This window comes from Notamacropus eugenii, chromosome 1 (assembly GCF_028372415.1).
Source record: "Notamacropus eugenii isolate mMacEug1 chromosome 1, mMacEug1.pri_v2, whole genome shotgun sequence".
Taxonomy (NCBI): Eukaryota; Metazoa; Chordata; class Mammalia; order Diprotodontia; family Macropodidae; genus Notamacropus; species Notamacropus eugenii.
The window spans coordinates 1,684,082-1,704,010 of NC_092872.1; the positions used below are offsets into that span (position 1 = coordinate 1,684,082).

The 19,929-nt window shown below is 41.6% G+C and overlaps 2 protein-coding genes across 9 annotated transcripts in view; one reads left to right on the forward strand and one right to left on the reverse strand.

Annotated features, from left to right (window-relative positions):
- NEK4 (NIMA related kinase 4) overlaps positions 1–15,144 on the forward strand; it is a 33,192-nt gene extending 18,048 nt beyond the window's left edge. For all 4 annotated transcript variants that reach the window (XM_072649802.1, XM_072649809.1, XM_072649818.1 and 1 more), the window contains 7 exons: positions 3,210–3,359; positions 3,992–4,058; positions 4,790–4,908; positions 8,958–9,046; positions 12,357–12,562; positions 13,457–13,590; positions 14,084–15,144. In XM_072649802.1, coding sequence (XP_072505903.1) covers positions 3,210–3,359; positions 3,992–4,058; positions 4,790–4,908; positions 8,958–9,046; positions 12,357–12,562; positions 13,457–13,590; positions 14,084–14,176 — 858 coding nt within the window. In that variant the 3' untranslated portion in view covers positions 14,177–15,144. The remainder of the gene's footprint in view (positions 1–3,209; positions 3,360–3,991; positions 4,059–4,789; positions 4,909–8,957; positions 9,047–12,356; positions 12,563–13,456; positions 13,591–14,083) is intronic.
- On the reverse strand, positions 1,125–19,799 carry SPCS1 (signal peptidase complex subunit 1). Of its 5 annotated transcripts, none has more exons than XM_072649942.1 (5): positions 19,533–19,799; positions 19,138–19,197; positions 18,975–19,061; positions 9,743–9,878; positions 1,125–1,502 (listed from the first exon to the last, which is right to left on the reverse strand). In XM_072649942.1, exons 1-4 carry the CDS (start codon positions 19,797–19,799, stop codon positions 9,744–9,746), a joined length of 549 nt encoding a protein of 182 aa, XP_072506043.1. In that variant the 3' UTR covers positions 1,125–1,502; position 9,743. The 5 variants fall into 5 exon arrangements, with proteins under 5 accessions (XP_072506043.1, XP_072506041.1, XP_072506033.1 ...); XM_072649940.1 differs by lacking the exon at positions 1,125–1,502 and adding an exon at positions 6,919–7,166; XM_072649932.1 differs by lacking the exon at positions 1,125–1,502 and adding an exon at positions 6,919–7,596.
- Positions 19,800–19,929: the final 130 nt, after the last annotated feature.

Genomic DNA, 19,929 nt, shown 5'->3' on the forward strand with positions numbered 1-19,929 from the left:
GCTGAGCTGGTCTTTGTCTCACACTGAATGGCGGCCCTGCCCATCCAGCTTATCTGAAAACCAGCCCCCAGTGCTGACTTGAGAACTGGAGGCCAGGTGGCTGTGGAGAGGTAATTGCTAAGATGCTGGGCATAAAAATCCCTCTCTGCATCCAGACCAGTACAAGCTTGATTGTGCCACCTCGGAGGAACTGAGATCTCACAGATTCCCAGAGTATACCCTACTCTTGACAAAGGACCCAAAAGCCAAGTAACTGGTTGGGAAAATGCCCAAAAAAGGGAAAAAAAACAAGACCATAGAAGGTTACTTTCTTGGTGAACAGATATTTCCTCCCTTCCTTTTTGATGAGGAAGAACAATGCTTACCATCAGGGAAAGACATAGAAGTCAAGGCTTCTGTATCCCAAATATCCAAAATAAATATTCAGTGGGCTCAGGCCATGGAAGAACTCAAAAAGGAATTTGAAAATCAAGTTAGAGAGGTGGAGGAAAAACTGGGAAGAAAAATGAGAGAGATATAAGAAAAGCATGAAAAGCAGGTCAACTCCTTGCTAAAGGAGACCCCAAAAAATGCTGAAGAAAATAACACCTTGAAAAATAGGCTAACTCAATTGGCAAAAGAGGTTCAAAAAGCCAATGAGGAGAAGAATGCTTTCAAAAGCAGAATTAGCTCAAAAGCTCACTGAAGAAAACAGTTCTTTAAAAATTAGAATGGAACAGATGGAGGCTAATAACTTTATGAGAAACCAAGAAATCACAAAACAAAACCAAAAGAATGAAAAAATGGAAGATAATGTGAACTATCTCATTGGAAAAACAACTCACCTGGAAAATAGATCCAGGAGAGACAATTTAAAAATTATGGGACTACCTGAAAGCCATGATCAAAAAAAGAGCCTAGACATCATCTTTCATGAAATCATCAAGGAAAACTGCCCTGATATTCTAGAACCAGAGGGCAAAATAAATATTTTATTTTATTTTATTTTTTATTTTTTAATGTTTAACAATCACTGCCATACAATTGAGATTTTATCCCCCCCCTACCCCCCATTACCCCCCTCCCTCCCCACGACTGCATACAATTCTGTATAGATTCTACATATACTTTCCTATTGAGTATATTTTCACTATAGTCATGCTATGTAGTCAGACTAGAAAAAATGAAAGAAATCATATAACAAATCAAAACATGATACACAAACACATACACATACACAAACATGATCTTCTACATTTTGTGAATGGCTTCCATATTTCTTTCTCTGAGTGTGGAAGGCATTTTGCCTTGAGAACCACCATTGGGATTTTTTTTTTTTTATAAGAAGTTCTTGCGTTATTACAAAATTCCAAGTCTACCAGAAAAAACTCTCGCACACTGTGGTCGTTGCTGTGCACAAAGTTCTCCTGGTTCTGCTCCTTTCACTCAGCATCAGATCATATAAGTCCTTCCAGGCCTCTCTGAAGGCAAAATAAATATTGAAAGAATCTACTGATCACCTCCTGAAAGAGATCCAAAAAGAGAAACTCCTAGGAACATGGTGGCCAAATTCCAGAGTTCCCTGGTCAAGGAGGAAATATTGCAAGCAGCTAGAAAGAAACAATTCAAGTATTGTGGAAATACAATCAGGATAACACAAGATCTAGCAGCTTCTACATTAAGGGATAGAAGGGCTTGGAATATGATATTCCAGAAGTTAAAGGAACTAGGGCTAAAACCAAGAATCACCTACCCAGCAAAACTGAGTGTAATATTTCAGGGGAAAAAATGGTGTTTCAATGAAATAGAAGACTTTCAAGTATTCTTGATAAAAAGACCAGAGCTAAAAAGAAAATTTGACCTTCAAACACAAGAATGAAGAGAAGCATGAAAAGATAAACAGCAGAGAAGTCATAAGGGACTTACTAAAGTTGAACTGTGTACATTCCTACATGGAAAGACAATATTTGTAACTCTTGAAACTTTTCAGTATCTGAGTAGTTGGTGGGATTACACACATACACACACACACACACACACACACACACACACACACACACACAGAGAGACAGAGTGCACAGAGTGAATTGAATATGATGGAATCATATCTTAAAAAAATGAAATTAAGCAGTGAGAGAGTAATATATTGGGAGGAGAAAGGGAGAAATGGAATGGGGCAAATTATCTCTCATAAAAGAGGCAAGCAAAAGACTTTTTAGTGGAGGGAAAAAGAGGGGAGGTGAGAGAAAAACACGAAGCTTACTCTCATCACATTCGACTAAAGGAAGGAATAAAATACTCATTTTGGTATGAAAACCTATCTTACAATTCAGGAAAGTGGGGGAGAAGGGGATAGGAGGGGTGGGGAGGATGATACAAAGGAGGGCAGTGGGAGGAGGGAGCAATTTGAAGTCAACACTCTTGGGGAGGGACAGCATCAAAAGAGAGAACAGAAGCAATGGGGGGCAGGATAGGATGGAGGGAAATATAGTTAGTCATACACAACACGATTATTATGGAAGTCATTTGCAAAACTACACAGATATGGCCTATATTGAATTGCTTGCCTTCCCAAAGGGAATGGGTGGGGAGGGAGGGATGAAGAGAAGGTGGAACTCAAAGTTTTAGGAACAACTGTTGAGTATTGCTCTTGCTACTAGGAAATAAGAAATTTATAGAGGTAATGGGATATAGAAAGTTATCTGGCCCTACAGGACAAAAGAGAAGATGGGGACAAGGAAAGGGAGGGATGTTAGAAGAGAGGGCAGATTGGTGATAGGGGCAGTTAGAATGCTTGGCATTTTGGGGGGAGAGGGGAGAAATGGGGAGAAAATTTGGAACCCAAAATTTTGTAAAAATGAATGTTAAAAGTTAAATAAATAAATTTAAAAAAAAAAAAAGAGAGAAGATGGAAAAATCATTTTGGGTGTGCCAGGGAATAGGCCAGAAAGGTTAAATGCGCAGTTGTCTTTAGTGAGGTGTTGATAATTAAGTTTCTTCTTAAATGGAGATGGCTGACTTCTTGATGGAGTTTCCTCTAATATTCTTCCTTCTAGGCTTCTTAGACAATGGCTAATATTGGGTGAATTATTTTTATAAAAATATAAACATTTTCAGCTTTTTAAAGCAAACTTTTGGAAAACAGTTTTGGGGAATTATAATATGAAGTAAAAGAAAAAAAGGAATATGAAGCTGAATTTGTCTTTAAATTTTCTTTTTTTTTTTTTCAGTTCCAGGAAGTACCTGCTAGACCTTTGCCTTCTCCTCCCATTGCTAGTAAAGTAATTGAGAAGATGACACATAGGGATGCTGATAAACATAGCGCAGAAGTGATGGTGTCTGTGGACAGTTCAAGAAGCAGTGACATAACATCCTCCAAGGTTTGCAGGAATTTTTTGAAATTGACTTAGCCTTTGTAATGCTTTTTGATGTAAGAATCAGGGTAAACTGTGGAGCTGAGGACAGCTTAGTAAGTGGAAGGAACATCAGACTTAGGGGCAAAAGACTTTGATTCGAATCCTGCTTTTGCACTTAATAGTTGTGTGACCCAAAGCAAGTCACACAATTCTGTTTCTTCAGCAGCAAAATGATGATAATAATACCATCCTCCCTTACAGTATTTGCAGGAAAAGCATTTTGTAAAACTTAAGCTGCTATGAGAAAATGTACCATTATTCTCCTAGCCTTGGTTTGCAGAATAGTTGACTGAAAGAGGAAAAAGTATCTCAATTCCATAATGAGAAAGAACATTGGCAAATTATAGAATGGTGGTCTCTGGGATTACTCAGTTGAGCAGTCAAGCAGCTCCCTTGGTTCAGGTCCCCTGGTACTTCCAATATAAAAGTTTGAAATTAAGGAAGACTATTCTTTTGGAAACCTCCTAAGTATGTGTGCCTCGCTGCAATAGCTTTGACATTGAAAGAGGCTGATTTCAAAGTGCCCCTTGAAGGTTGGTGCAGAATATTTTCATGTGCTAGTGATGGAATAACCCTAAACTCTCATTCCTTAAAAGGATCGACCTTTATCCGCCAGAGAAAGGAGGAGACTGAAGCGGTCACAGGAAGAGATATTTCCCAATGGTAAGAGCTTTTTCCCCTGCCTTCGCGCTAAAGTGAAGGGTGGGGGAGCAAGTACATCTATTTAATTTTTTTCTGTGTGAAGATATGAAGGAAAGGAATCATACTTGATGAGTTATAGGAACTTTTAAGGTCCAGTTTTGGATTTTGACTAGTACAAAGTATTTTAGGTAGCCTTAACATAGTCCATACCTGTTTTTGGTGTGGAAAAATGTAGTTCCATAAGTAAGCATAGCATTAGTTTTTCAAGTGAATTTTTATTGTGTTTCCATTTTTAAACTTTGTCTTAACTTAGGTTCAACCCTGTGTGCTCAAGAACATGAATGGATAGTTAAGGCCTTTGGGGAGGGTGATCCACAGCTAGGGATTATTAATAAAATGAGCAAGATGTTTAAACAGACAACATTTATGTTGGGCTTTACAGAGGGCAATATGACTCTTGGGATGAGTAGTAGAAATATCCCCATTTGACAATTTAGACAAACAAGACTCAGAAGTTAACTGCTTTTACTTGTAACCAAATGGCTAGTATCATGCCACATATTCAGATCTGAGTCTTCTGTACTTCTCTGAGTCTCAGTTCCCACCTCTGTAAAATGAAGGGGTTGTGCTAGACATTTTCTAAGGCACATAAGTCTATGAGTCTTTGAGTCCAAGACCAGTGCTCTTTCTCCTAGCTCCTTCCTGTTCTGCCTGACTGCATCCCTAGTTTGAAGCCAACTGGTCTTTGATAGCTTTTTCAGGTCCTGCAGTGAGAAGAGGCTCTCTGGATGCAGGAGAAAGAATGAAGCTGCACATAGAAGATGAGCACATAATGGCTTATCAGCTATATTCAGGTGTGGATACCTCTCAGGTAAGCCACAAGCCACATTCCTTAATTTGGAAATGTTTAAATTCATTTTTTTTTTTACCATAAAACCTCATTAATGTGAATTGCATTTAGTTAGAGGAGACCAGGATAGAGTTTGCTTTGTTTGCTAAATAATAATTAGAGGTCCTTTCCTCTTAAGTGCAATTTCTGATGAGAAAGAAGTAACCCTTCTTGTCAGGGCCTAACCTTGATCTCATCCTTTCTTGTCTTCCCCTGCAGATTGCCCCCACAATTGCCTCTTTTTCAAATTTTCAGTCTCTTCCTACCTGTTAGCTCATTTCCAGCTGTCTTCAAATATATCTGGATCTCCCCTGTCCTTAACAAAAACTGATGTAGCCTGTACCATCCCTTTAAGCTATTACATCTCTCTCCTTCCTAATCAGACTTCCAGAAAATGCTGTTGACTTTTGTTACGTCCCCTTTCCCTGTGCTCCTTTCTTGGCCACTTTGCCATCTGCTTCCTAACTTCTGAACTGCCAAAGCTGATTGCTTTTTCTCAATCCCCATCTTTCTTGACTGCTCTACAGCATTTGTCCCTCCTGATCATATGTCCTCCTGGATACACTCTTCTTTCTGGGTTCTCTCCTTGTTTTCCTCTCCGACCCCTCCTGAGTCACCTTTGTTGGATCATCAGCCCCATTACTTGAGGTGTTCCACATGCCCCCGTCACTCTCTCTCTACTTTCTCACTTGGTGACCTCTTCAGATCCCATAGATTTGAGTATCATCCATATGCAGATGATCCCCATATCTAAATATCTCATCTCTGATATCACCAACTGTCTTTGGCATATTTTGAACTAGATATAGAGATCTCCAAATCAACATATCCAAAGTTTTATGTTTCTCTTCAAAACGTGTCCCTCTTCCACAATTCTTTATGCTTGTTGAGGACATCAGTGTCCAGCTTTATGACCTTGGTGTCACCACTAACTCCTCACCATCACCTCCCATATCACAGTTGCCAAGTCTTATCATTTCTACTTCCCTCTTCTACCCTCTCCCACCTGTGTCCTTCTTTCTATTCATGTGGTCACTATCATAGTTCAGTCTTTTATCACTTCTTACCTCACCTATGGCAGAGATCCCTGGCAGGTCTTCCTGCTTCACTTCCCTCCTCTCTCCAATCCATCCTCCACACAGCTGGCCTAGTATTTGCTTAAGTGCAGGTTTGGCCATGTCTGTAAACTTTGTAAACCTCTGGACTCAAATAGAAACTCCTGTCTGGCATTTAAACCCTTTATAATATGACTCCAACTTGCCTTCCTAGTCATATTACATATACATTCTCCACACACACTATGGTGCAGACAGATTTTGACCTTGCTTTTTGTTGCATGTAACACTCTTGCCTTTGGATTTCTTGTCTTTCTGCCTGACATCTGCCTTCTGTTTTTCACTTAGGGAGCTTAGGATACTTTGCTTCCCTTATACCTCAAGTATCACCTGATATATGAAGTCTTTCCTGATCCTTCCCCTCCCTGTAGCCCCCAGTTGCCTTATATCTATTTTCTGTCATTACCATCGTGAGCTTCTGTTCATTCATTTTACTGAATAAACTTGAATGGTGGGGGGTGCTATATAAGTCAGAAGCTATATGGCCAAGTGCCCAGAGAGCTGAGGAGCTGACTGCAGAGCTAGGGTAGCTCTAGCCGCTCTCAGCCACCCTTTAAACACTGAATGGCAGAGAAGTTGCTACCCTGCATTAGGAAGGAAATACGTCCCTGGGAGTTCCCTTTGCCAGTGCAATCACCAGGCCAACCCTAGATTTTGCATATATTTATATGTGTACATGCTATCTTCTCCAGTTGAATATAAATTCCCTGAGGGCAGATACTGTTTAATTTTTGTCTTTCTATCCCTACACAAAGTAGGCACTTAATAAAATTTTTATTTATTGAAGGTGATGATATTGGAACTAAGGGAGCAAATTTTAGAATATATTCACACACAACTAATTCATATGCTGGTAACTTATCACGAAAACAAGTAGTAACTTTGTTAGCTTTATTCTTGGTACATACACATAAACGCACACACATACAGTTTACCAATATGCCCATCTGACTGGGAAAAAAAAAATCCCTTATTTTCTCATTTCTCTATCAGTCTCTTGCACATTCTTCTTTTTGGTATGTTTGTCATAAAACTTGGACATTCTTTTCCCTTACTTGTGAGGCATGAGTGTCATCTAGTGGGAGACGAGTAATTGCAGATTTCTTGACTTGGGAGAAACTTTTTCTAATTGAATAACAACACATAGAGGAAAGAGCAGTTTTTTGTCATTCTGATCTCTGACAGTACACGTTATGGTGGAAAACAAGGCTTACTTCTATTTGAGAATAATACGGTTTCATTTCTTTAAAAATATTGTTAAGATGTTTCAGTAATTCAGACTGAAATCAGATCACAGGTTTGAATGCACTCAATACATTCAGTCTTCCTTCTGACATGTACTTGCATCGTAATCAAGCTTTAACCTCCATTTCGTGGTTGGAATTTGATGCTTAGTCTAGTGAGCCAAGGCCATGTTGGTAGTCCTGGTCACACTGAAGGATTTGAACACTACAGAATTGTTCTTCCTTGTGTGAGAAGAGGCCTCTTCAGGGTTGATTTTTCCCCAAGGCATTGTGGGAACTCAGTGTGCTGCCCTTCAGGCTTCACTTTTGATCTGGGTGAAAAGGGCTTTAGTTTGCAATCTAGTAAAGAATTTTGTTTACAAAGTCATTCCTGTCCTCTTCAATAAATATGTATTAAGTGTTCTTTTTTTTATAGAGCACTGTCCTAGGGGCTGCTGAAGCTACTGAAGTCAGTGGCCTCATGAAACTTAAAGTCTAGGGAAATAAAACACAAATGCACGTGGCTCTAATATGTAGCTACATAACTCCCTTAAAGTGATGCAACAAGACAGAATATAAGGAACGTTTCATAGGAGTTGCCCTGTGAGTTTTAGACTTTAAAAGGAAGGTAGGAGAGAAAAAAATATGAGTAGGAATTCCAGGCACGAGCAGAGGCCTGGAGGAAGGAGATGCAGGTTCTTTACGGTGGCAAGTCACTGAACTGGTATGTAATCTAGAGTATTTGGAGGTGTGGGGGATGGCTCAGATCCCTACTTAAATTAATTACTCAGAGGCCTCTCAAAGTGATGACAGAAAGTTGATTTATTCAATTCTCGAGAAGCAGGGCAATCCTGCACCAGCTCACCTGGAGTAGGAAAGCCGAAGACAAAGGAGAAGCAGTGATATTTATAGACCCTAATGCAAGACCCACCTCACTCCACTGACCATTATCCTCATTGGCTGAGAATATGATCTTACATTCTAGATGCGAAATCTAACCAATCCCTTTTAAAATGAAGACATTGAAGAATTATGTAAGTTTTATCCAATCATTGAGACCCTAATGTACGACACAGTTTTATATCCTTATATGGAATTATTCCACTCTAAAAATATTGTAACCTTGAGCCTTTAGGCCTTACCTCACCCCTGGGAGAAGAATTACAATCTGAGAAGTCTTCACTAAACCTATTCCACTCAGAGGGGAGACCAGTATTAGGCTAGACAGGGAGGAGGACTCTGAATTTCAGACTAAGGAGTCTGAGCTTTACTTAATAATTTACTTAGTAGGGAGCCACTGCAGATTTTGTATATGACTACAAAGTAGTGAGAAGGATAGTTTAGAAGGAGGAGTAAAGACAGGAAATCTTGAAAGGAAGCAGATATAATTGTTCAGGTGAGTGTTATTACTGAAGGTCTGTGCCCAGATGATGGCAGCAGAAAGAGAGGTTGCCTAGGTAAAGATGAGAGGACCTTGTAACTAATCGGATATGAAAGGTGAGGGAGGGAAGAGTCAAATATAAAACACTAAGGTTTCAAACATGGCACTCTGGATGAATTTACTAATAAAAATAAGGAATCATGTCAGAGGAGTTAAATTGTAGTTAGATAGCTATATGTTGCTTCAGCTCAGACTGTTTCATGTAATTGCATTTTGGATATGGAATTACTGAGAATTTTGTTTTGCCAATAGGAAAAGAAATTAGTTCATTGTCTGTCTGAGGATGAGTTAAGTTCTTCTACAAGTTCGACTGATAAGTCAGATGGAGATTCCAAAGAAGGGTAGGTATATTTTTCTAACCTCCCTATATAGGTTAATCCAAATATGCCAGTGCATATCTGTGTTTTTTAAATTGTGTTCTATCTTAATTATGATACTAGTGAATGCATCTGATTTCTGTGTACTTTTATTCCCCTAGAAGAAGGCTCTTTTTTCTACAATACTGCAGAAGTAAATTTAGTGCAATTTTGTACTAGCTTGCTAGCAGAGCAGCTTTTTTAAAGCACATTTTAATGATGCTTTTTGCTTTTATATCATATTCATTCCTGAATATCACCCTTCACACCTCTCCATAAGGGAGCTTTCTCTTGTAACAAAGATTAAAAAAAAAATTCAGCAAAAACAGCCAGCACGTAAACCTTGTAATAGCTTATACAACATTCTACATCCATAGTTCTTACCCCTTACCATCCACTTCTTTACTAAAAGGAGAAAGCTGCATTTTCTCATTTCTTCTCTGAGACCAAACTTGGTCATTTTGATTATATAACTTTCAAGCTGCTAGTTTTTTCCTCGAATACTAATAATTAATAATAAATAAAATAATCTGTGACTGTGATAAATATAAAATTAAAAATAGGTATTAAATTGGAAATGGTAATCATAAGACTGTAAAAGGTCATTGGTTTCTTCCCTGCTTCAGATAATTGCACCTAAATTATCCTACTCATGGCTCTGTGTCCACCATATACTTTTACCTTAATGTTTCAGTTTCATAATCCAAAAAGACTTGGATGAGGGAAGCAATGGCAAGTTGTTTACAGGCTGGACATCCCGGAGTTGGTCCAATGGGAGTAGAGTGTATAAAAGGGACAGAGGCTCACACACCTGGACCTAGAGTTGAAGAAAAAGATTTTAAAAGAACTGAGATACTGGGGATTTTGCTAAAGCTCTGATCTATTGGATAAAAGATAAAAATTGACCTAACATCTTACTTGGGGAGATGACTCCAGAAAAAAAATACGAGGAGAAAAAACATTGGCAACGTGAAGTGAGGGGATTTATCTACATTATTTAATAATTTATACATGAGACAAATAGAGTCTTAAAACCTAAACCTGGGAAGGATAACGCATAAAAGAACTGTATAAACCAATATCATTAGTGAATATTGATTCCAAAATGTTAAGTAAAAATAGACTATAGCAATTCATCAAGGAAATAATTTGTCATGGCTGAGTTGGATTTATAGCAGGGATGCAAGGATGGGTCAGCATGAGGAAAACAACATAATTATTTTGAAAATAAAAATATCCAAAGGCACATGATTATCTTAGTACATTTGGAAAGAGCCTGTGACAGAGTACAATACTCATTTTTGCTGAAAACCCTCCAAAGTGTCAAAGTGTCATCAAAAGTATCTAAAACCAAAAGCTAGCATCATACACAAGGAGCGTACGTTAGGATCTTTCCCTAGAATTGTGGGAGTACGACAAGGGCGCCTGCTGTCCCCACTCCTGTTTGATACAGTTCTGGGAATGAGAGCAATGGCAGAAGAGAAAGAAATGAAAGGTGGTAAGTTAGGTAAAGAGTGAACAAGACTACCTGCTGCTGGCAGGGTAGCTTACTTAGAGCGTTGACAGAGCTTCTAAGTGAAACCCGTTTTATCCAAACTGCAGGCTACGGAAAGAAGCCGTTAGAAATCAACAGCAGCGTAATCCAAGAGGCAGTGATGGAGAAGTTCTAATCCAAATCAATACAAAATGTGTACAATATCTGGGCATCCATTTACCAAAACACAAATTTTTTTATAGATTCAGTTACAGAGCGCTTCTTAAACAAAGGTTTAAATGGCAGGGTGAATATTCAGCGCCCCTTGCCAAGCTGTGCCAACGTAATCAGAATGATCATCCCAAAGTTAATTTATAGTTTTAATGCTATAGAAATCAGATTATCAGATCATCCCTCGGGGGAGTTCCAGGGCGGGGCAAAGGAGAATCAGAATCGATGGAACTCAATAACTCAGGTTATTTAGGAAAGAACTGCCTGTTTGGTTAGAAAACTGATGGGAAAACTGGAAACAGTCTCACAGAAATTAGGCTTAGGCTAGCACCCTCTGCTGTATTCCACAGTACATTCTAAATGGACCTTAATGTTAAATTAATATTCTACAGGTGACCTTAATATTAAAGTCATAATATTAAAATATTAGAAGAGAAACCAATCATGTGCTTCTCACAGCTATAGGTAAGAGATGTATTAGAGGCAACCACAAAAGATGAAATAGATGGATTTAACATGAAACTGAAAGGCTTCTGCCAAACAAAACAAATGCGACTAGGATAAGGAGCGAAGCGGTAAATCAGCAGGGGGAAGTCTTTGTACCAAATTTCTCTGATAAAGACAAATCTTAGTTATCCAAAATATATAAACAATTAACATATATATGTATATATATAAACACACGTATAAAGAGGACAAGTAGGATATGAACAATTCCACCCAAAATTGCAAGCTTATTAAAAATATGAAATGATCCAGATCACTCATAATAAGAGAAATGTTAATCAAAATAACTCTGAATTTTTATCCCACACTCTGAAAATTGGCACAGATGATAAAAGATGGGAATAGTATATGTTGGAGGGGATAGGGGATGGACACACTCTATATTTCTGGTGTAGCTTTGAATTAGAGAAAGTCATTTTGGAAAGCAAACTGTAATTATGCAAATCAGGTGGCTAATATGTCTGTATGCTTTGGTCCAGAGCTGGGTTTATTCCCAGGGAGATCGTTAATAAGAAACATGTTTCCTAGACACCAAAATATTAATAGCATTTTTTGTGATACCAAAGAATTGGGGGGGGGGAAGTATTTGAGGCATAGCTAAGCAAATCGACTGTTACCGTGCTATAGGAAATGATGTATGTGATGAATACACAAAAGCGTGGAAAGAGCGGTATGAATTACTGCAGAGCAAAGTAAGGAGAACCAAGAAAGCCATGTACATGATAAATATAATCATGTAAATGGAAAGAACCACAAAAAAAATCAGAAGTAGATGTTGCACAATTATAACGAACAAGTGTGGCTTAGAAGAGATATGAGAAGACATTTCCTTCTTATCCTTTTGCAGAATACTGTACAAGTGCTGTATATTGTACATATTTTTCAAACTTTATGTACTGATCAGTTTTTCCCTCTTTTTTGTCTTAAAAAATGCAAATTGAAGGAAACTATGGTGATACAGAAAAAAATCCTAAAAAATCATTAAAGTCTAATTAAAGCAAAAAAAAAAAGTGAACATGCGTATATTATATTTTTAGTGAAAATTCCTAAGACCAAACTAATTATAAATGCAATATTTTTCAGGAAAGGCCATACAAATGAAATGAATGATTTGGTACAGCTGATGACTCAGACACTAAAAATGGACTCTAAAGAGAATTGTGAGAATCTTCCAGTACTTCTTCCTATGTCAGAGTTTAGGCTTCATCGAAAATACAGAGATACACTCGTTTTGCATGGGAAGGTTGAAGAGGATTCAGAGGAACTTAGGCTTAAAGAACTTTCTCCAGGTCTGTGACTGTTACTTTTGAAGCATCTCTTTATTAGAGGTAGACTACTGGAAAACCAAAGTGGTGTAACATTAGTTTGCACATTTGATGTTCCGTGTTACAGATGAAATTTTAATTCATCTGTTTGAGTGAAGATGATTCCATGCTTGATGCAGTAGGTGTTCTCTGAAATAATATCCTATTTAAGAGAAGTGAGCCTGCTATTTAAGGGAACCTGTGGCGAACCCATCAGAAACTTATCTTTCCCCCCAGATCTTCCCCTCTTTGTAACTTCCATCTTACTGTTGAGGGCACTGCCATCTTCCAGTTACTCAGGCTCACAACCTAGTTGTCATCCTTGAGTACCCTCTCACACAAATAGTTTTATCCTTTATTGAATCAATGGAAAATTAGGTAGATGCTTATTGATTGATTTATAGAGGCTTCTTTGTAACATAAACTCACTTCTCTGATTTGATTTTTAATTGAATGTATCTAATTTTCTTAAAGTGAGGTTCATCTCCTTTGGATTTGGTAACTAGGGGCTGGTAATTACCTCTGGAAGCATTATAAAGAGGGCTACTATGTCTTATTTGTGTCATTTCCATCTGACTTACAGATGAAACCTTCTGTACACATTGTCTCCGCCCATTAGAATGTGAGCCCCTCACAAGCAGGCACTATTTGCATCTCAGCACAGTACAGGGACTTAATTTTCCATTTATTCAATAAGGCATAAAAAACCATTTGTGTACAAATTTCCATTGTGAACACAGCTCAGGTATAGAGCCCTATAAATTGTACTCAATAAGTAGAATGTAATAATTCATTAAAGGTTAAAGTATTTTTTATGGATAACTTCTTGTTATGGAGTGTACATATTAAGGTTATTACTGCCCATCTCTTATTTTTTAGCTGTTGTGTCTGGTTCTGAAAAGATCAGAAGAATGATTGAAGTTTTGAGAGCTGATGTAATTCAGGGGTTGGGAGTAAAGCTTTTAGAGAAAGTGTATGATCTCATGGAAGAAGAGGATGAACTGAAGAGAGAGGTAAGTATATAGATAGTTCTGGATGATCTGCTTAAAGGTCAGTTTACATAAACTTTTATTTCCCCCTGCAGAGCATCACATCTTGCATGTAGTAGACACTCAAGACTGAATTGGTCTGCATATTGACTTAGGCTTCCCCTTCTCCCAAATATGACTTATATAAAACTTGAGGGAAGGTCACAATGTTATTTTTCAGTGCAGACACACGCACGCACGCACGCACACACAAGCGCACACACCCCCCATGCCTACAGTGACATAACCAATGTCAGAAGTGAGACTTCAGCCTAGTTCTTGTGACCTTGGAGGCCAGCTTGCTATCTCCTGTGCTGCCTTGCTTCTCTATGTGTCTTAAAGTAAAGCTATAACATTAGCTTTTACTACCAGTCCACCCCCAAATCTGACAGTTCCAATCGGTGATACTCTTGCTTACATTTGTAATAATGTCGTCTGGTGTGCGCACTTTTCCTAACGATCTCTCTGTTTCACACAGGTGCGTTTGCAGGAGTGTTTGGGTGAAAAATATGTAAATTATGGCACAAAAGCTCGACTGCTGAAATTTTTTGAAGAAAATGTGAATTTTTGAGCACTTGTCCTAATCTTTTGTCAGAACTGAAGACCTATTTTTAAAGGTGGTTTGGTTCAGTTTTTTCCCCTGAAAGGATTACCTCAACCAAACATATCGGATTGGTGGCCATTGAATTTGGCTGTGCCTGTTTTTCTGGGATTTTTGTATTTTGCAAGAGTATGAAAATGGATATGAATGAGTGCTGGGTAGTTAAGGACCAGTTTTACTGGTTTAGGAAGAGGCTTTTTAAAAAATTAATAAATAGGTACCACATTGTGGGAAAAGTATTTCATGTTTTCCATGAAACTTGTTTGGTTAAGCAGCCTGAAAACATTGTATATCCAGGATTTCTTCTGAAATAGTCCAAACCTACCAGCAGTGCTATCAGTGTAAGAGCAGGGCTTTCTCAGTGGCTGTACCAGTGGAACAAATCCCTGAAACAGATGGCTTTACATGAGATGCCTGAGAAGCATGTGGTGGGGATATTAGTAAACACTACAGTGGTAGGTGATCATCTGAAGTCAGTGCATGATCTTTATACATTTGAAGAACGGAGCTGTACATAAGTTTTTATACACTTACAAGTTTAAAAATTAAACTGCATTTAGTTTGAAGAAGATGCTCGCAGAACTGAACCTATTTAAGTTGTGCTTTTGGCTTATTTATTCAGTATATTTATATACTGGCTTTGTTTAATTCATTTTTTCATCAGCCAAAACATACCTGAGTACTAATTCCTTTTGGAATGAAATAATTTGTAAGTAAAATTCAGGTGCTTTTGAGCTGAATTTGTGGCATTTTATGTCTCTTGAAATAGAGAATTCAGCTTTCTTGCATAGTCTCCCTTCGTATTCCATTTGGTTGCTTTTTTGGTATCTTGACACATCCCTCCATGTTTTAAAGGTCTACTTTTGTATATTTTAGTAATTGTTTTTTATAACAGGTAAAATTACCATGAAGTAAATAAATAGCATTTTGTAAAATAAGTTTTGTTAAGTAAATTTTTGGTGTAGTGAAAAACGCACAGGACTGCCGCGGGGGCTGCCAGTTGTGAATGCTGAGAGACTGTGAAAGAAGACAAGACACGGGCCAGGCTGAGAGAGTAAAGAACAGCTCTCGTTTATTAATCTAAGGGTAAGGGTTTATCTAGGTTTTTTTTACAGGCAAGCTAGCAGGGTTATTCCCATGAGAATGTTTTTAGTTTACTTCTAATACTTCCTAATCTGGTTCCTCTGGTGAGACAACCTTGGGGTACACAGGCAGGGTCAGGATATTCTCATCCTTGCATGTCAGGAGTGGGATGGTGAGCCAGTGTTCCTGATAATGTCAGCCCTCATGTTAGTACAAGTCTCAAGTAAAGTCTGGACAGTACCTCACATTCCAGACTCCATCAGTACTGGCCCTCTACACAGGACTTGGATCAGACTACTTGGGTTCAAATCCTGTTTGACCCTTTCTAGTCATGTGACCATTACCCTGTCAGTTTCCTCATCTACTGTAAAACAGATAATACTTAAACTACCTACCTCAAAGGCTAGTAAGGAAAAATCTTTATAAACCTTAATCTTATGTAAATAGGTAATGCATTAGAGAAGTGCTAACATTTTAATATTGACTTGGTGACATTTTTCTTTTCTGTAGATTTTGAAATTTACTTACCACTTTAAATACCAAGAAAGACACTGAAATACTGCATTCTCTTCCACTCCTACTTTTTCCCTAACTGTAGAGTCTGACATAGTGAAGTGTGGCTCTTCGTTTCATAAATGACAACGTTGCTCCATTCAGGGGCCTGAAGCCAAGTGGTATGAGATTATACTGTGTTTTCCTAAGCCCTGTCTTATAGACGGTAAAAATACGATGTTCTTTTAATACTTTTACAATTTATAAACCACAATTCTCACATGAGTGACCTAAATTTTACTAATAGCACTGCTATCCTACAGTTTAAAGAACCTATGGAGGAAGCATCATGGTGTGAAAACAGCATCAACCTGGAAGGAAATGGAGAACAGGGATAGTTGAATCCATGCATTAACACACTGTTGTTTACAGTTTACTTGCTGCTCTGGTAAAACACATCTTCATCTTAGCTTTCTTTCCATGTTTTAAAAATCGAATTGAAACAGGTGCTCTTAAAGGTGCTTTCCATCTTCAAATACCTAGCTTCTCCAACTCTTGATGATTTGCTCATTCTAACAATGTCTTTATTACGCTTATGTGGGAGAGTAAGGTTACTAATTCTCCGTTTCCTGGGTCTCTAGACCCAGGATTTAGAACTGGAATTCCCTCTTCTTTCAGAGGTCTTCTCCAAGGCCCTTCTGATCGTCATCTAGTTCAGCCTTCCCTCCATGAAAATCATCTTTTCTCCATGTTCCTGAGAGATGGCCACTTAGCCTTCCCTTTAATTCCAGCATGGAGAGCTCCCTGCCCTAAGAGACCTTTTATTCTGTTTCAAGACAGCTGTAGTTTCCTTATATGGAAATGCCATCTACCTACCTCCAACATTTATCTGTTGGTTCTCAGTCTATCTTTGGGAACTAGAGAGACTACTGTTCTCTCTTCCAGGATCTGTAGGATACACGAAGGCAGCTCTTGTCTTCCTCCAGGTCTTCCCTTCTTCAGATTAAACATCCTGGCATAATGCATTATCTTCCCCAGCACCTAATGCCTTGCTTTGCACATAGCTATTAAATGCAAATGTGTTTCAAACAAAAGTGAACTCGTGTGCCGAGAAGCTCAGCATCCTGATGACTCTCCAGCTCACCATGAGCCTTTTGGTATTCAATTAGGAGAATCCTCAGTCCACCGCCAGTAAGATGACCTGAAGCTTATCACTGGAATTGTTCCTGTGATGTGGAAGCATTCCCATTCTTAGCTTATTACTTTAGAACCAGATGTGGCTAAGGCTGAAAAACTGAAGTTTTGTTGTTCGATTTAAAGACTTATCGTAGCATAAAGATAAAAATTACTTCGACTTTTCTAACCATTAGCTCATTTTTAAAATGAAGTTTAACTATGTAGAAGTCTTTGGCTTTTAACTTCCCATTTGTTACACTTTGGACCTCAGGCCATCGTCTGCCTCCTCCTGCTCCTTGGGATTATTTTTCTAATTTCTCTAGCTCGCGTCAGAGAGCAAGCATGGATGCGGTGCCTTCTGTCTGCCAGTGGCATTGGTTAATAAGCAGTTAGAAATGTACTGTAAAAGCAGCATATTTTACTAAGTCATAGACCCCAGACGACCATTTGGTTAATTCTCAGAATGATTAGTGGGTTACTGAGAGTGACTGATCGTTTAGGGGAGTTACATGTTAATAAAAATATTTAAAAAGCTTTATTTTGAACTATCAATCACGAAATACAGGTCAAACTGAAAATACTGGAATACAGGTCGACTTTTATTCACAAAAGCAGTAACAATACTTTTTTATTCTTCCCTACTTAGTGCACAAAAGACCCTTTAATCGACGTAGTATTGGAGTAGCTTTGTTTTATTGAAAAAAACGCAGCACGGAACTGTTTTAATTATTCAAAATGGAGTTTATAAAATAGTTAATTGCAATAATCTATGACATACTAGTGAGCTTCCAACAACAATTTCCTTCATTTCACAGGAAATTTATGAAGCCAGCAGCCAAAAATGTTTGTGAACAAAACCCATTTGTTTTCAGGAAACAACAGGTAACACATTCTAAGCACAGCTTTGCAATAACAATTCTGGAACTTTTATTTTGCATTTTGGAAACGACAAATTCAGTTATTTCACAAAGAACAGAGTAAGCGTTGTGTGGCGTGTTTCAGTTGTTTTTAGGGTGCCTTTTTATCTTCTTCTCTCCTGCCTTCTTGTCTTCGGAGCCTGAGTCTTGAACAGGGAGCCACTTGAGGGGGTGTCGGCGATATATGGGCCACGGAGGCAGCGTCAGCTTGGTGCAGGGAGGGAGAAAAGCGCGCCGGGTCACGGTCCCGCGTGCGGACAACGCGAGCCTAGGCTTTTTCTACCGATTTCTAGCTGACCGCGAGTTCCTGTCCTAGACGTGCCGGCCTGTGGCCCGGGTTTAGTGAGGAACGAGCCGTTCCGGTGCCGTCCTGAGTGCCCGGGGCTGCCCCCGCCTGCCACCCCGGGCACCGTCAGGGTGCCCGGGGCTGCCCCCCGCCTGCCACCCCGGGCACCGTCAGGGTGCCTGGGGCTGCCCCCCGCCTGCCACCCCCGGACACCGTCAGGGTGCCCGGGGCTGCCCCCCGCCTGCCACGCCTCTCCATCTTCAGTCCCCCGCTCTGCCGTTGCCACAAGCCTACCCAGGCCCCCCAATATCCCCAACAGCGCCCAAACCTCCTCGGGGCTCGGCACCCCAGCCATCGCCCTGTCCCTCTCCTTGCTTCCACCATCTCCCCCCGCTTCTTTCCCAGGCCACCAGTGACCTCTGCTCTGCTCCTCCGTCCTGCTCCCCCTCGGACCCTCTCTGCCTCCTCTTCCCGGCGCCGCCCACGCCTTCCGGACCGACCCAAGGTCCTGCCCTGGGAGTCTTCTCCAGCCGAACCCCCTCCCCTCCACCCCCAGCTGACCGCCCCGCGTCCTGCGCGCACTCGGGCTGCCACCAGCCCGCAAGGGGCTAAGCGGTCTCGGTTTGGGCGCCTGGTCTTTTGGGTCGGAAGGTCCGGTTAGGGATAATTACGGGCTCGGGCACGCCTTCCACCAGGAAGCTAACCGGAGGGAAAGGAGCCTCCAGAACGGGGAGGGGCTGCGGGCCCTGGTGCCCGCGCGGCTGGCATCGCCGCCCACCCGCCGGCGCCGGGTTCGCAAGGGGGCACTTCTCACCAAGCACGAGAACGCGAAGCCGGCCATCACGATGTACACCGTCCAGCCGAACTGCTCGGCCACGTAGCCGTAGATGAAGCCGACCACCTGGGGAGAGACGGGGCTGGTCAGGACGGGCGGGCTGGGCCGGGCCGGGCCGGGCCGGGCGGGAGAGCGCACTTACCGCGGAGAACAGGATGATGCCCTGGAACATCTGCTCGGCCAGCTTCTGGCCCTTGTAATCCTGCAGCGGGAGGGGAGGAGAGGACAGGAGAGGAGGTCAGCCGGTCCTGACCGCGGGGCCTGGGGGGGCGGGGGGCACCGCGGGGCTTTGGGGGGGGCGGGGGGCACCGCGGGGCTTTGGGGGGGGCGGGGGGCACCGCGGGGCTTTGGGGGGGGCGGGGGGCACCGCGGGACCTGGGGGAGGGCGGGGAGCACCGCGGGGCCTGGGGGGGGCAGGGGGCACCGCGGGACCTGGGGGGGCGAGGGGCACCGCGGGGCCTGGGGGGGCAGGGGGCACCGCGGGGCCTCGGCGGGGTGGGGGGCACCGCGCGGGCTGGGGGGGCGGGGCGCACTCACCATCTGCGTGGGCAGGGAGCTCAGGCCGTCCAACATGACTGCCTTCGGGGGCGCGCGGCGCTGCAGCGGCGCCGAGAAGCTGCGCTTCGGGGATCGGGACCGGGAGCGGCTGGGCTGGACGCCGGACGGGCCCGGCCGCGCCGAAGGGAGCGGCGGCGAGTTCTGCGGACTAGGCCCAGGGGCGCTGCCGGGGTGCGCAGAGGACTGGATCCCGGAAGCGGATGTCCGCCCCGCGCAGGCCGGCCCGCTCGGCCCGCCCCGCCCCATCGCTAAGCCACGTGTGCCTTCGGGGCTGGCCGGGACCGGGCGCGGCTGCGGTGCGGGCGGCGGTGGCTGGGCCTGCCGGAAGGGGACATTGCGTCCTCGGGGAGGAGTCGCCGTCAGTGCGGACGCCTAG

Excerpts from the sequence above, each read along its gene's own strand:
- SPCS1 (XM_072649942.1), bottom strand. The coding sequence starts at position 19,799 with ATGGGGCGGGGCGGGCCGAGCGGGCCGGCCTGCGCGGGGCGGACATCC. Across the intron at positions 19,062-19,137 it reads GCATCATCCTGTTCTCCGCG|GTGGTCGGCTTCATCTACGG; the intron begins GTAAGTGCGCTC and ends GTCTCTCCCCAG. Across the intron at positions 9,879-18,974 it reads GCTTCGCGTTCTCGTGCTTG|GTCCAGGTGTGTGAGCCTCT; the intron begins GTGAGAAGTGCC and ends CTTCAACTCTAG.